This window comes from Neoarius graeffei, chromosome 4, assembly GCF_027579695.1.
Source record: "Neoarius graeffei isolate fNeoGra1 chromosome 4, fNeoGra1.pri, whole genome shotgun sequence".
NCBI classification, from domain to species: Eukaryota; Metazoa; Chordata; class Actinopteri; order Siluriformes; family Ariidae; genus Neoarius; species Neoarius graeffei.
The window spans coordinates 38383609-38401194 of record NC_083572.1 but is presented as its reverse complement, the minus strand read 5'-3'; the positions used below and the strand labels follow the sequence as shown (position 1 = coordinate 38401194).

General features: G+C 39.4%; 1 protein-coding gene across 1 annotated transcript in view; it reads left to right on the top strand.

Moving 5' to 3' along the window:
- Nucleotides 1–17191, top strand: part of arl8ba (ADP-ribosylation factor-like 8Ba) — an 87072-nt gene extending 69881 nt beyond the window's left edge. Inside the window, exons 6-7 of the mRNA XM_060919221.1 lie at nucleotides 12054–12124; nucleotides 16269–17191. Coding sequence (XP_060775204.1) covers nucleotides 12054–12124; nucleotides 16269–16318 — 121 coding nt within the window. The 3' untranslated portion in view covers nucleotides 16319–17191. The remainder of the gene's footprint in view (nucleotides 1–12053; nucleotides 12125–16268) is intronic.
- The last annotated feature ends 395 nt before the right edge of the window (nucleotides 17192–17586 follow it).

The window sequence follows — 17586 nt, the reverse complement described above, 5'->3', positions numbered from 1 at the left end:
CAGGCCCCCAGGCAACACTGCATTAAAAGCAGATGCGTATCTGTTGCATCACTGTATGGGCTCAGGAACACTTCAGAAAACCATCATCTGTGAAAACAGTTCATTACTGCATCCACAAATGCAAGTTAAAACCATATATAAACAATATCCAGAAACACCGCCACCTTTTCTGGGCCCGAGCTCTTTTACGATGGACTGAGGCAAAGTGGAAAATTGTCCCAAGGTCTGACGAATCAAAAGTAGAAATTCTTTTTAGAAATCATGGACACCATGTCCTCCAGGCTAAAGAGGAAAGGGATCATCCGGCTTGTTATCAGTGCACAGTTTAAAAGCCAGTATCTGTGATGGTATGAGGGTGCCTTAGTGCACATGACATGGGTAGCTTGTACATCTGGGAAGGCATCATTAATGCTGAATGATGTATATACACGTTTCGGAGCAATATGCTGCCATCCAGGCAAAATCGTTTTCAGGAAAGGCCTTCCTTCTTTCAGTAAGACAATGCCAAACCGTTTTCTACACATATTAAAACTGCATGGCTCTGTAGTAAAAGAGTCCAGGTGCTAAACTGGCCTGTCTGCAGTCCAGACTTGCCTCCCATTTAAAACATTTGGTGCATTATGAAGCGCAAAATTTGACAAATTAGACCCTGAACTGTTGAGCAACTGAAATTGTACATCAGGCAAGAATGGGACAACATTTCAATTTCAAAACTACAGCAATTGGTCTCCTTAGTTCCCAAAAGTTTACAGAGTGTTGTTAAAAGTAGAGGTGATGCAACACAGTGGTAAACATGCCCCTGTCCCAACTTTTTTGAAACATGTTGCTGACATCAAATTCAAAATGAGCAAATATTTTTCAAAAAACAAAGTTTCTCAATTTCAACATTTGATATTTTGTCTTTGTACTATTTTCAATGAAATGTAGGGTTTCCATGATATTGCAAATCTTCACATTCTGTTTTTATTTACAGTTTACACAGCGTCCCAACGTTTTTGGAATTGGGGTTGTACAATGTTTATGAATAATATCACCCAGAGGTAACATATATAAAGAAAAAAGCAGTGGACCCAGGACAGAACCTTGTGGAACACCAAACTTGATCTCAGTATGCCTAGAAAAATCACCATTTACATCAACATACTGATAGCGATCAGTTAAATAAGACCTGAGCCAGGAGAGGGCCGTTCTCTTAACTCCCATAACATTTTTCTAGTCTATCCAGAAGAATGGAATGATCAATGGTATCAAATGCTGCACTAAGGTCAAGCAACACAAGCAGTGAGACACAGCCCTGATCAGACGCCAACAGTAGGTCGTTTACTACTTCAACCAGAGCTGTCTCTGTGCTATGAAGTCTAAATCCTGACTGATACATTTCATGGATGTTATTCCTATGTAAATATGAGCATAACTGCTGTGCCACAGCTTTTTCAAGGATCTTGGAGATAAAGGGGAGGTTTGATATTGGCCGATAATTGGACAGCTGACAGGGATCAAGGTCAGGGTTTTTTTTAATCAGGGGTTTGATAACTACTAGTTTAAAGGATTTGGGTACATAGCCAATCCTGAGAGAAGAATGTATTATTTTTAGAAGCAGTTCAATTACTTCAGGTATTATCTGTTTGAATAGATGTGTAGGTAAGGGATCTAGTACACAAGTTGAGGCTTTTGATGCTGAGATTAATGAAAAGTAATTCAGTTTCTTTAAGGGGAGTAAAACATTCTAATTGCTGATCTGATACAGTTATATTGTTAACTACAGGGTCACTTACATTGTCTGACCTTAAATTAGTTTGAATTTTTTGTCGGATATTCTCAATTTTGTCATTAAAAAAAATTCATGAAGTCGTTGCTACTACATACTGCAGGTGTGCATGTGTCCTATAGTGGACTTATTCCTGGTTAATTTTGCTACAGTATTAAATAAGAAGATAAAAATAATCCTAGATTCCATTAGAGAGGAGAGTTATGTTGATCTAGCAGCACGAAGAGATTTTCTATACATCAAGAAGCTCTCCTTCCATGCTAATTTGAATGCTATCAATTTTGTTTGACGCCATTTACGTTCCAATTTTCGAGTGGTCTGTTTTAATGTGCGAGTGTCATCATTATACCAGGGTGCTAATTTTTTCTCTCTGATCATTTTCCTTATAAGAGGAGCTACATTAAAGTATAGCGGAATGTTGACTCTAAGCATTCAGTTGCCTGATCAAGTTCTGCAGGGGCTGACAGTGACCCAATCAAAGTTGATAACTGGGAGCTCATTTATAAAGCTCTGTGCAGTAGTTGATGTGAATGTACGTTTAATACAGTAGCGTGGTGAGGTGCATATATTATTACTCAGACATATTTTGAATGAGATGAGATAATGATCTGAGATAACTTCAGACTGTGGAAGTGTGACTATATTTTCTATGTTTAACCCGAATGTTAGTATTAGATCTTGGTTCTATGTTGGACTATAAGTTACGATGGGAGGATAATATTAACATGATTTTAAGTAAATGTCAACAGCGCCTGTTCTTTCTGAGGAAGTTGAATTTCTTCAAAGTTGACAGGAGGATGCTAATGCTTTTTTATAGATCCTGTATTGAGTGTTTTGAGCTTTTCATTCATTTGCTGGTTTGGAAATCTTAGTGTACAGTGTAAAAACAAACTTAGCAGAATGGTAAACATCTGTAGCAAAGTTATTGGAACACAACAAACCAATCTTAGCACATTGTATAAGAAACAAGTTTTAAACAAAGCAAATTCTATAGCTAGTAACCATCAACACCCACTTTACCAGGAATTCAATATCTTACCATCTCGTCGGCGTTATAGGGTCCCCAAAACTAGAACAAACCGATCAAAGCAGTCATTTATTCCCACTGCAATCTCTCTATTAAATCAAAAGAGAAGCAACTAGATATGTTTTTAATTAAATTAGGCCACTGTTGTAATTGTTTTTATTATTCAGTAACAGTACTTTTATTGTTTTTGAATCTCCCCCTTTGCCTGATTTTCATTCTTATAAATTTATGTATCTCAGTTTACAACTTTTGTATACCTGTTTTTAATGTATTCGTTTTTATAGTGATTTTTGATTGTGTATATGTATAATGTTCTTTCTGTCTTTTAAGTTTTATTTTATTTTGTAATTTTTTAACTCGACTGCTGTCGTGCTACAAATTGCCCAACTATGGAATAATAAAGAGCTATTGTAATTGTGTGACCACCGTTATGGGTCGATCCTATGACACTGATTAACCCCTCCTGAATCTAAAATGGACACAAACGCTGTTTTTAAAGGGTCTTCTGGGTTACTGAAGTGAATATTAAAATCTCCAACAACTAAAGCTTTGTCTAAGGAAATAACCAGGTCTGAGATAAAATCTGCAAATTCAGAAAGAAACTCAGAATATGGTCCCGGAACCTGTAAATAATAAGTAACGGAATTAACTGAGTAGACTTATTTTTCGAGACTACATACATTTATATTAGTGTGAAGAACTTCAAATATATTAAATTTATAACCAAGTTTGTGTGTTACACCTAGATAATCATTATAAATAACCGCAATGCCTCCCCCTCTTCCAGTTAGACAAGGCTGGTGTATATATGTATACAGGAGGACTCGCTTCATTTAATGCTATATATTAATTTGGTTTAATCCATGTTTCTGTTACACAATACATTAAACTCCCGATCAGTAATAAGTTCATTTAACTATTAGCGCTTTAGATGTAAGGGATCTAATATTTAATAGCCCCACCTTTAGATCAAAGGTGCTGGCAGTGGCTGTACAGTTAGTATGATCTAATTTTATATTGGTTAGGTTACTGGAACAAACTTTCTGAATATTTCTACTTTTTTGTTTAGCTCGGGGAACAGACACAGTCTCGATGTAGTGGACCCTGAGTGATGACTCCAGGGATTAAAGTATTCCGGCCCCCTGCCGGATTTCCGGCGAGCAGCGCTTGACTGCGGGCAAAAAAAAAAATATATATATATATATATATATATATATATATATATATATATATATATGAGTGATTCCACGCTTATGGGTACTGAAATGGGGACATGAACTTATTTTTAAAAATTCACCTAAAACCATTTCTTTTTTTGCCATCAGGTCACAAAGCATGTAATCTTTAATGAATGATATGTTAAAAGATAACTTTAATTTTCTGAGATGTAATAAAAACATTTATATGCCAAAGTCAGAACGTAACAGAAGTGTTGTGGACATATATATTCTCAATTTTAACAATGTAGAATTACTTTTTGAAACATAGGAAGGTGATGTTTTAGCAAATATAATTAATAAACATGTGTAGTAGAATAAACATACACATTCTTTCAATAAGATTAACATGGTATATAGCTAGATTGTAATTAATTTGTAACAGACGCGAGATAGACAATCGTAACAGAAGTAATGTAACAGACATCATTTTGGAACTCATAGGCTTGACTTTGGCATATAAATATGTTTTTATTAGATCTCAGAAAATTAAAGTTATCTTTTAACGTATCATTCATTAAAGATTACATGTTTTGTGACCTGATGGTAAAAAAAGAAATGATTTTAGGTGAATTTTTAAAAATAAGTTCATGTTCCCATTTCAGTACCCATAAGCGTGGAATCACTCATATATTATTGCTGTCAAAAATGTCATGTTATTATCGCGTTAACTTGACTCAATTTTAACGGCGATAATTTTTTTTTATCGCGAGATTAACGCTCTGTGACATGATGTAGGTTTTTCATAAGCTTTTGAAACTGCCAGGAACTTGGAACAGAGACTTTGCTTAGAAAAACGATAGCTGTTAGACTGTAATGCCACGCCCCGCACAGCCAGAGTCCTCTGCCCTCCCCCCAAAGAACCAGCGCGGGCAGGGTGCGCTAGCCCCACGCCTCGGGACGAAGAGCCACGGTGCTCGGCTTAGGTTTCGTTTTCCCATCAGCGGCTCCAGCCCAACTTTGCAGTGGCTGTGACAAGACGTGTTATGCTCTGCAATAAAAAAAAAAAAACATTGGTACAAAGCAAGCCCATTCACTTTTTTATGCTGATAAGAGAATTACAATGGTTTTTCATGTGACAAAAATGTGCGATTAAATTGCGATTAATCATGAGTTAACTATGACAGTCGCGACATTAATCGCGATTAAATATTTTAATTGCTTGACAGCACTAATATATATTATTAGGAGGGGAAAAAAACGTTCGATAACCCCATGGCTTTCTAGTGTGTTCGTTCTCTGCCAATGATGGGAAAGAAGCGCAACTTTCCGGTTCTGAAACTAACAGTATTAGCCAATCAGAAGTAAAACAGGGCGGGTCTTAACACAATGTGCCTCGAGCAACTTCAGAGTAGAGAGAGCGGCATTTCATGGAGTGGGGACGATGCAGTGTATGAAGCCAGGAGAAAATACCCTCGCCATAGATAAAGGTCTGAAGAATAAATGGCGCTGGGCATGGCTGGAGGAGATTGGACGAGATGGCAAGCCATTTAGCAGTTGGTGTAGGAAGTTGAGGGAGCCAGGCGCTTGCTTCTGCACGCTGTGCTCCAAGAAGCTCATATATGCATCCAGCGGCAAAAAGGTTCTTCCTAGACACGAGTCAGACCCTGCTCACAGAGCAGCTGTGAGTTAAAAGTTATTGAAATGTTGAAATTGTTGAATTATTTGAATTATTAAAACTGTTTAAAAAGTAAACCACTGTCCTTTTAATGTACCCTAAATTAAATGGTTACAAAGATTTTATTTTTCCAATGCTAGACTGAATTTCACATACCCTTGTAACAGTTCACCTTGTGATTGTAGGTCAATTTGTAACCTGTTAAGGACAAAGCTTAGCATCAAAACTCGATATCAAAAGAAATCCTAAATGCTACATGTAGCATATTTTGGTGAGGTGCACTTTTGCCATCTACTGGCCGTTTTTGGTATTGCATTTTCAAAAGTCAAACTTAGTCTGCAATCATTCATGCAATCTTTTTGACCCTGTGAATGTGTTCATGTCGCATATTACGACCCCTGCAACCACATTTTTTATTTATATATATATATATATATATATATATATATATATATATATATATATATATATATATATAGTCGCTTGCATGAGTCTAAAAAGTTCAGGCTCAGGATTTTTTTTTTTTTGGCTTTAATCCCTGTGACTCTGTGCAGCTAGCAGACAGTTGGTTTAGCCTGTTCGTCTGCTCCCTGGCCTTGGCTCTGGATTGTCAGAAATTAACTAGTCCTGTTCTGAGACTATGACCTATGCTGCAGGAAATGAGAGCAACACCTTCCTGAGTGGGATGGATACCATCCCACCCTACCAGGCCAGCAGTGCCCTCAAAATTAGCCCAATTATCTATAAAGCCCACACTGTTTTCAGAGCACCACCTGGACAATCAGCAGTTCAGCGACCATAACCTGCTGTAAGCTACATCACCACGCCGCATTGGGATGGGGCCAGAGCATACTACAGCATCAGACATCGCCTTCGCTAATTTAAGCACCTCTACAAAGTTACTCTTAGTAACCTCAGACTGACGAAGGCGTATATCATTAGCTCCTGCATGGATAACTATCTTTGAGAACCTGTGCTTGCCTAGGACCCTAAGATTACCTGCTGTATCTGGCGCCCTGGCTCCCGGTATACACCTGACTAAAGCTGCTGGTGCCCCAAAGACTGAGCTAATTTCATGTGCCGTATGATAGAGTCCCCTATAACCAAAGCTCTTTCAGGTTTCTCAGTGGGTGCATCACTAAGGAGAGCAAACCTGTTTGACACGTGACGCGGAGAGGAGTGGTGCTCCCGTGGGCGAGCCTCAGCGGTAGCTTTGGCTCTACACTTATGCCGCCGAGTTGTCACCCATTCGCCCCGCTGTAAGGGCTCTAATACCGGAGTTGGGGAATTACTAACTCTACCTAGGGCATCCAGACTTTCCCCTACAGAAACTACACTGTTCTTGTTTTCACTGGCCTTCTCTAAAGCCTGAATACGTGTTTCTAGGACTGTAGTCTTCTCCATCAGAGCGCTAACTAATCTGCAATTATCACAAATAAAGCTATCACTAGCGACAGAGGAAGAACGATAAACATCCTGCACTCGGCACACTGAACAGGCTGAAGGTGTGCCATGATGAAAAGATTCACATACCTTAATCGAAGATCTGTTGATATTAAAGCAGATCTAATGTGGATGGCCTCCGCTTGTCGTCTTTACGCAGGAGGAGGAGAAAAGAAAGCTTCTGGTCTTGGCGTTCTTCCGAAAAAGGGGGGGGGGGGGGACCTGGAAAAAGGTAAGCGAAAGTGGAAAGTACAAAAAGGGAAGTGAAAGTACAATAAAAACTGAAGAGTATACTGGAAAATTATTTGTAGAAAAAAATAAAAGATTAGTGATTAACACCAATACTCGTGGAAAAAAGAATTGTCGCAAACAACTCGGAAACCAGGAAGTGCGTAGCACAGAATGCGCATGCGCCAACTCCACTTCTTCGTAAAGAGAAATTAGGTGTGTCCAAACTTTTGACTGGTACTGTAGGTCTAAGTGAGGTGTATCCAATACAGTGTCCACTAACTGTATAGATGTGTGTTATGTGTATTTATTATCCTTTCTTCAAACCTCTGATGGTTTGCTGGATCTTATGACTTTAAAATGCATGACCTAATACTGTGCTTGTGTTGCATTTATACTTATTAGCGGACTCGGTTCTAGATTCCATCAATTTAGACAAAAAGAAAATGCAGGCTTTATAGGTTTCATACATTTTTCGAAGAGGCAGTCTTTTGTCATTGACAATTAAGTAATGGTGAGTCAAATCATGGCACCAAGATGCAGACTGATGTGACTCTCAGCCACTCTACATGTTCAGCGTATCTCTCCTAGTACAAAATCTTGTAAAGTCTTGTATTTTCAAAGAAAGTACTGCCATCTGTAGGCTGCATGCAATGTTTAACTGCTGGGTTTCCAGCCTACTGTATTAAAAAGACAGAAGAAGGTCATAAGGCAGTTTCCTTCAGTTCCTTAAACCTTGTCCATGTTCCATCCTTAAAAATATTTTGTTTTGAAACACAGACAGCATTTCACAAAGAATTGATCACATTGGGCAAATTTGGATAGTTTTGAGTTTATCTTGTTGTATATTATTAGTGTCCAAGACTAAACACAGTGCCCACTTTTGAAAATGGAGGAAATTTTGTGGCATGCATATCTGGGAATGTCTACATCGGGGGTGCCCACACTTTTTCGGCATGCGAGCTGTTTGCTCTTAAAGATGTATATTATTTATTTATTTATTTCCGGAGTGTACTTTATTTATACAATATATGTTGACGTACATTGCAAAACTGAATAAACCCTTATGGCACAATACAATTCAATACACTTATGGTCACTACCTTACACTGATGACTTGCACTGCATGGAGTCAGCCAGGGTTGCATAATCCGGACAGTAGCAGCTGGTTGCCAGCCTCAAGCAGACTTCCAAATGATCATCAGTCATGGTGGAACAGTATTTGGACTTGATCATCTTTGTGAGAAAAGGCTGACTTGCATAAATAAGTGGAGCCAAATAATGCAGTCAAGGAGGTAGCACATTTCCTCATGTTTGGGTACTTTTTCTCTGTGAGTAAGTTCCAAAACTTTCCATGAGCCCTGGACTTCAGCTGAATGTCAGCCTGTAGTGTCAAAATCTCGCCCTCCACTGTAGACGAGTTCAGGTGAAACAGTGTTGCAATTTTTTTATGCAAGTGCATCAACCTCAAAATCTTCCTTAAATGGGTAGCACATAAATGTAGCTACTGACTCAACTAAAGCAAAGTCTTGAAACTATATGTCAAAGTCTGACAGGCATTTTCCAATCTTCTCTGTGTAGTGCGCACTGTCAAGTCTTGAGACACACTTTCCGTTGCGTCTCAAGCTCTGACGCGAGATTTTAGAAGTTCCCCAAATCCTAGCGCTGCAGCTTTGAGGACAGATGCTGCATTTTTTATTTGAAAGCATTAACTAAGCTGATCATATTGACAACGGTTTTGTAAAAACAAAACCGTTGTCAATATGATCTAAATTAAGGTCATTCAATGTGTTGGTCAGATCAGTTAAAATGCCAGATCTAGTAGCCACTGCTCATCATTAAGTTGCTTGTATTCTGCATGTTTAATGTCAAGGAGAAACTCTTATCTCTCGACAGAGCTCTCGAAATCTCTGGAGGAATTTTCCTCTACTAATGTTTTATCCACACCACCTCGTCTTCGAAAAAAATCCCTTGCACACATAACCGAACATCTGCGTTTTCAATCACATTCATAAGCATTCCAAACCTGTAGATGGCATTATTTCCCCAAATCCTACCCCCTAATCACATCAAAATAGCCCTCTGTTGGCGTCACTTCCGCCTAAACATAAAACATGGCCCCAAGCTCGTTCGTCTGGACAGACTCGGAGACAGAATTGCTTCTAAACACAATTTTGGAGTATAAACTTCAAAAGACGCAAGAAAACGTTGATTGGGAATCTTGTCAAAGCAGATATGTGGACATATTGACCCTGTTTTTGGAGCAGTAGTTGGGCTTCTAAAATTAAACATGTAAATAGCACCTGCACAATAATTAACGCTTTCAAGGCACTACTCCGATCCATTACTCTTTGTCCATGCTTAATCTGGCTTCTGCAGTAAACAAAGGTCGCACGTTTGACGTCAGGGCAGATTTGTTGTCAATTTTTTTGGCGCAGATTGTGATGTTCTAAAATGCAAAACTCCGGTTATCTCTGTCTACACGAAAAGGCCTACACGGAGTTTTCAAAAATCTTCACTTTGCCTGGAGTTTTTTTAAATATTCGTTTTTGATGTGTTTTCATGTGGATGACAGGCCAAAACATAGAAAAATATCTTCGATTTAGCAGCTACCCGGCTACGTGTGGACGGGGTCTAAGGCTACATCCACACGACAACGGCAACGAGATTTTTTTAGTGGGTAAAAAAAATATCGCATCCACATGGGCAACGGATCAGTAAAATATCAGGTACATATGGCAACGCAACGCTTGCTGAAAACGATGCAATACACATGCCACACCTCTACATGCGCTGTAAGACGGTCCCATCGGAGACACCAGAACAATAGAAGTAGTAGGACGCATGCGCATAAACCCCTTCTTCTACCCGGCGTGAATGAGTGAGTGCTGCTTGTTCTAGTCATGTGGTTGTGACGTCATCGTAAACAAATCCGTTCTACTCATCCAGACGACTTCGCAACGGTGCCGTTGCCAGATTTTTCCACTCTGGAAACCGTTCTCAAAAAATATCGTTTTGGGGCACCCAAAACGGCGGTGCCGTGTGGACGCCAGGCCGAAACGATAAAAAATTTTATCGGATTCACCTGAATCCGTTGCCGTGTGGACAGGGCCTAAGTCATCTCACGTCAGTGTGTAGCAAGATCTCAGAGCTGTCGCAGTCAGCCTTCTCCAGATGTGCATGGAAAAGCCATCTTTGAAGAGATCTCACACGAATAGAACAGGCGATTTTCGTTGCCATATCCATTATCTCTTTCATGTTTAGCATTTTTGCACATAATGCTTGTTGGTGTATTATGTAGTGGCAATTAAGGAAGTTGGGGAAATCAGCGTCCTCCCTGCACTTGGCGATAAATCCATTTGAGCAGCCCACCATTACGGGCGCACCATCCGTGGTGAGTGATATCGATTTGCAAATTGGGAGCTGGGTTTTCTCCCAAACGTTTTTGAAAGACTGAAAAATGTCCTCTCTCCACATGTCCTTTCATGGGCAGTATTGTTAACAGCTTCTCTTTTGCAGGCATATCTGTAAACACTATCCAAATAAAAATGCACAACTGGGCTGTATCACCTTATGTCCATGGATTTGTCTAATTTCAGTGATGTCTCTCCAAAGCTGCTGTCACATTATCAGCCATAACTTCACAACGCCGTGTAACTGTACTTCTTGATAGTTGAAGAGATTTTATTGAAGCTAATATTTGTTTATTTTTAAATTTTCAAAACAGAGTCAGCTGCCTCAATGAAGGCTTCTTTTATCATCTCTCCATCTTGGAATGACACTTTTTTGCTTAACGATGGAGTGACTCACCCGGAACGATGCTTTCGAAGTTGACTGTGTGAAAAATGGCTGCTGTCCGAATAACTGTGATTTTTAGTTCCCTCACCTTTCTCTTTCTCAGCTTACTTTTCGGAGGAAAGTCAGTGTCGTAGTTTTTATGAACACTTCGAAAAGGCCTCTCCCCATTTCCTTTCTTTGGAACAGCAATGGTAGATTGACAGATCAGACCAACGCACTTTGAATGTGACATAGTGAAAAAAAAATCCTCCCATTCTACATGGAAGTGGTAAGTTTTTGGTTTCTTACATGGTCCAGCTCCCCCATTCATTTTTATACCCCTTCTGTAGTAGATATAAATTGGAAGGCTGACGAGGTCATGAGTTTTGGAGCAGTGCATTTGAACGCGCATGCGTGATGACCCATGTGTATGATCTCGGACTGGCCACACATTAATTTACGTAATTTTTTTTTTTTGTAAATGGCACGCGAACTACCTCAATCACGATCGACGTTTTGGGCACTCCTGGTCTAAATGTAATTCTGTAAGGTTCATTGGGTTTTATCTATGGCTTTTGATTGGAAAGTTCAGAATGTTTTACAAACAGTCTATGTAAGACAAGACCCTGGCCTAAACTGTGGCATGTGGACATTTTGTGCAGAAAATCAAAATATTACTATCATTAATCAAAAAAGTAAAATATCATTAAGGTACAGGAGTTCCTTTGTTCAGATTTCTAGAGCATGCAGCTTACTGAGACTAGTATTTTGCTTAGCATCACGTGTGTGTGTGTGTGTGTGTGTGAGAGAGAGAGAGAATATTAGGAGGATAATTTATGAAAACATTGCAGACATGCATAATAATTAGGAACAGTACAATGTATTGTATCTGCTGGTTTCAGAGAGCTAAAAAATTGTTGATGAATACTTGTCCAAATTAACCCCACCCCTTTTTTTTTTTTTTTTTTGCACCAGGAACTTGGCTGCTATTCAAGACCGGGAGATCTGCTGCTACTCCATTTCCTGCAAAGAGAAAGACAACATTGGTAAGATGGTACTCCTGTGCTTGGGATGTACAGTCAACTACAAATTTTTTGCCACCAGAACAGACAGGATGGTTGGACTTTAACGTTACAGTGATTCAAAATATCTGTTCAGAGAGTTTGAAAAACACTTGCTTTAATCAGTAATCATTTTCCTCTTAAGCTTTTGTTAAAGCCACAGCGTGGTTTTGACAAAAGTTACCCTGACAGTGACTATCATCTGCATGTCTAGGAGTGTCAATTGAGAAATTTGTATAGATTAATCCTACACCAGTGCACCCCAACCGCAGGCATGAGTGACATTTGTCTACAGGCAACCCATGAGTGGTGAACAACCCATTATGAAATGTTCTACCACATGTAGCTTGCAAAAGGGTTTTATTAAAGGGGCTAGCTCACACTTCCCAGAATCTAGTTAGTTATTTTGAAGGCACATTACTGCTACCTGCTAGCTCTCTGTGCAGCAAAACGTCCATAGATTCACTGTTGGTGACCCCTTCAAAACCCATCTCAAACTTTTTCCTTCACTGACATGTCAAACAGTTGAAGCATTGAACAAAATATGCTTTATTTTTACTTTCCTTCACAGCCACCCACAAGCCAATTCAGGTCCATTACAATGAAATAACCAAACAAAAACATTATGGACCAGTTGAAAGAATTTGAGATATAGATACTTTGACAAAATAGCTTCATTTTCATGTTACAATGTAAGCTCTATGGCCTAGGATGACGCTGAATTGTTGCAGATTGTTTTTGGAATATCGCTAACATTGAAAATGGCAACTCGCTTTGTGGTGCAGGGGATTTTGGGAAGGATGAATCCACCACATAACCAGAGAAGGTGAAGTTTGAAATAAATGTAAACAAATAGTTGCCTGAGTTATGCCATTTAAGTGCAATAAGGGCCACAGATTAAAAAAATAATAATGGGTGCACATTATGGTGTGCTGTTGCTCCCACCTCACCTGATTCAACTTGTAAGTTAATTAACCCTTTCACCACTTCGTAGCTTTTTCCAGAAGGGGTTGCCCTACTACAGTGAAACCAGAATCACGGTCTGCAGTGGTGAAATGGTTAACAGGCCTGAATTAGGTTGAATTGGGTGAGTTGAGGAGGAAAAACTTAAATGTGCAGGTCAGTAGTACTCCAAAATGAATATTGAGAAAAATCTGGCTTAGATAATGAGTAAAATTGGCTATTTGATCTCCATTACAACTGGGAAGAAAAGTAGAACAAGCCACTTTTTTGCAAGCCCTTCTTGAGAGTCATAGACACAATGCAGCTCCTGAACATTACCAGCCTTCAAATGGAATCGTGTTCTGGTCAGACCAAAATGTAATTTTTGGCAATGCACACCATTAGCATGTTTGTGAAATAAATGGACTTCATGGAGAAAAAAAACACTCATGAAATTGTGAAATATAGTGGTGGATTATTCATGCTTCTGGACTGTTTTGGAATGGTTGGTTCAGGGACTTTTGTAAAGGTGGCATCATGAAATCTGATCGATCCCAGGATCTGTTGCCCTAAACATGGTAGCCACTGCCAGGAGGTTAATGGCAAGTCAAGTCAATTTATTAGTATAGCGCCTTTAACAATAGACACTGCCACAAAGCAGTTTTTATAGAAAAATGAATTTAAACATTTTTCCAGAATAAACTTCTCTCTAATGAGTAAGCCTGAGGCGATGGAGGCAAGGAAAAACTCCAAAAAGACATGAGGAAGAAACCTTGAGAGGAACCAGACTCAAAAGGGAACCCATCCTCATTTGGGTGATAACCAATAGTGTGATTTTATAAATACAACGCCTATTCCAAAAAAGTTGGGACAAAGTACAAATTGTAAATAAAAACGGAATGCAATGATGTGGAAGTTTCAAAATTCCATATTTTATTCAGAATAGAACACAGATGACATATCAAATGTTTAAACGGAGAAAATCTATCATTTAAAGAGACAAATTAGGTGATTTTTAAAATTCATGACAACACATCTCAAAGTTGGGACAAGGCCATGTTTACCACTGTGAGACATCGCCTTTTCTCTTTACAACAGCCTGTAAATGTCTGGGGACTGAGGAGACAAGTTGCTCAAGTTTAGAGATAGAAATGTTAACCCATTCTTGTCTAATGTAGGATTCTAGTTGCTCAGTTGTCTTAGGTCTTTTTTGTCGTATCTTCCGTTTTATGATGCGCCAAATGTTTTCTATGGGTGAAAGATCTGGACTGCAGGCTGGCCAGTTCAGTACCCGGACCCTTCTTCTACACAGCCATGATGCTGTAATTGATGCAGTATGTGGTTTGACATTGTCCTGTTGGAAAATGCAAGGTCTTGCCTGAAAGAGACGTCATCTGGATGGGAGCATATGTTGCTCTAGAACCTGGATATACCTTTCAGCATTGATGGTGTCTTTTCAGATGTGTAAGCTGCCCATGCCACACGCACTAATGCAACCCCATGCCATCAGAGATGCAGGCTTCTGAACTGAGCGCTGATAACAACTTGGGTTGTCCTTCTCCTCTTTAGTCCGAATGACACGGTGTCCCTGATTTCCATAAAGAACTTCAAATTTTGATTCGTCTGACCACAGAACAGTTTTCCACTTTGCCACAGTCCATTTTAAATGAGCCTTGGCCCAGAGAAGATGTCTGCGCTTCTGGATTGTGTTTAGATATGGCTTCTTCTTTGAACTATAGAGTTTTAGCTGGCAACAGTGGATGGCACAGTGAATTGTGTTCACAGATAATGTTCTCTGGAAATATTCCGGAGCCCATTTTGTGATTTTCCAATACAGAAGCATGCCTGTATGTGATGCAGTGCCATCTAAGTGCCCGAAGATCACGGGCACCCAGTATGGTTTTCCGGCCTTGACCCTTACGCACAGAGATTCTTCCAGATTCTCTGAATCTTTTGATGATGATATGCACTGTAGATGATGATATATTCAAACTCCTTGCAGTTTTACACTGTCGAACTCCTTTCTGATATTGCTGCACTATTTGTCGGTGCAGAATTAGGGGGATTGGTGATCCTCTTCCCATCTTTACTTCTGAGAGCCGCTGCCACTCCAAGATGCTCTTTTTATCCCCAGTCATGTTAATGACCTATTGCCAATTGACCTAATGAGTTGCAATTTTGTCCTCCAGCTGTTCCTTTTTTGTACCTTTAACTTTTCCAGCCTCTTATTGCCCCTGTCCCAACTTTTTTGAGATGTGTTGCTGTCATGAAATTTCAAATGAGCCAATATTTTGCATGAAATTTCAAAATGTCTCACTTTCGACATTTGATACATTGTCTATGTTCTATTGTGAATACAATATCAGTTTTTGAGATTTGTAAATTATTGCATTGCGTTTTTTTATTTACAATTTGTACTTTGTCCCAACTTTTTTGGAATCAGGGTTGTAACTCGCTTCTATAACTGCGTCCTATATAGTCAAAAAGTACAACTGTGTAACCAAGAAATTCATTGTTTTAACATGAGGTCCATTTTCTTGAAGTTATCAACTGTTCACTGATGGTGACTTGAGTGCAAGACTGTATGGCAATTGCAGTCCTAAAGTTATAATGGTAATTGTAGTCCAAAGCCATGATGGCAAACCTGTAAGTGTCCAGAGCCATCTTCTAATTGTATCTTTAGACTGTCCAAATGGGGCCATCCTCAACAGGAGTGAAGTGATGAGAACTCCAGCTAGAAGTAGGGCATCAGGATGGATCAGTCAGGTCTGAAGAGCAGGAGAGGCCAGCATCACTAGTATTTCAGGATTGATGTGTAACTCTAATGCTTGGCCAGAGACCAGTCTGTCAACAGGAGAGTGAATCCAGATATCAAAATCAAGAGGGAACTTCACTGAACACCTTTCCAAAAAAAAAATTAACCCTGCCTGCACACCAGGCCTCAAAAAATCTAGCGAAAAGATTTCCCAGAAGACTGGGGGTTATTATAATAGCAATGGAGAACTAAAACCTGGAATGAGGATGTTCAACAAGCGCATACTAGTGATGTTGAAGTTGACATCTTGGCATAAAATAGTGTGAATGGCATTTATATAATGAAAATGCAATTATTCTTAAAATGTTATTAGCTTCTGAGCCTGTATGTGTCTGACTCAATAGTAACTATTCCTTCTCTTGTTCTTCCTAGACATCACACTGCAGTGGCTTATCCAGCATTCGAAAACACGGAGAAGTTGAAAGCCATGTATCAGATTCACGTGCTGACACGTTCCGATTGCACCCCATCCTGCTTACTCTGTGAAACTGTACAGTCATCCCATCACACTATTTTCACCAATGTTGGTTGCAGATGTCCTTGTCACTCCTGTCATAACTAAGAACCAGTCTTCTGAACCTATCGCTAAATGATGTTAGCCTGCAGTTTCCAGCCGCCTCCTCCTTTGAGATCTCCCCCATCTGCTAAAACAAAAGCTCAGCAGTCTCTCTTCTACAAACTAGCTTCACATTCTTGAGGTCCTTAACCTCCAATCAGTCCTATTATCAAAGTTATGGGAGAGTGAAGACTTTTCTGCCCCCCCCCCCCCCCCCCCCAAAATGCCAGGCCTTGCAAGAATGTAATTATGTCTGTTGCCTCTCTGTCTTGTTCTCTCTTCTTTTGGCCAAAATGTTTGTCCTGAGAAAGCAGTTTGTAATATTTAACTAAGGAGTGATTCGATAAGTCAGCAAAATATCTTGACATGTATGTACAAATATTGATCACGTAAATATTTTTACTATGTTGAGCAGAAATCTATTTAAGAGGATGTTTGGAAGGGTAAGGTCTAGTCTTTGCTGTTGGTAAGCTGGGAGAGAGAGGTGGCGAAGTTCAAAGTGCCTTGTGCAGCAGACTTCTCTCTGAAGCGGAGCAGTATGCCAGGTGTGTCTACCTGGAACCCAGTCACCTATGAAGAAAATAAATGATATAGGCATGCTTTTTAAGGTAGATTATTGTACCATTGCCATTATGAACAAAGTTATTGCTTTGATCTCTGTAAAAAGAAATATTTGAAGCCCTCACTATCAATGCACTTTTGTAAATATGAACCAATAAATAATTATTGACATCTGAAAGAGGCATATTTTGTAAATTAACTCTGCCTGAGGTATGTCCCTCTAGTTACACACCTGAATTAATACAGTTAAAGATGTGCTTCTTGGAGAGTGTTTAAAAAGTTACATTTTAATAGTTCGACATGTTGATGAACCGTCTCGCGTAACTCTTAAGTTCAAATGTCGAATCCCAAAATGCAAATTAATAAAAGAGGTGTACTAATTTTTCATACTGTTTATAGTGCTTCTTCACCAAACTGTGTAGCTTGGCAACAAACGTGAACCCAGGGCTATCAGTATCCTGGCAGACTGTGGTGCTTTCTCATTACGTTAATCTGCTTGTGAAAATATGATTTCCTTTAGAGGTTCCCAGGTGATGTCTTGATTGACACAAGTGGTAAAATACTACATAAAAT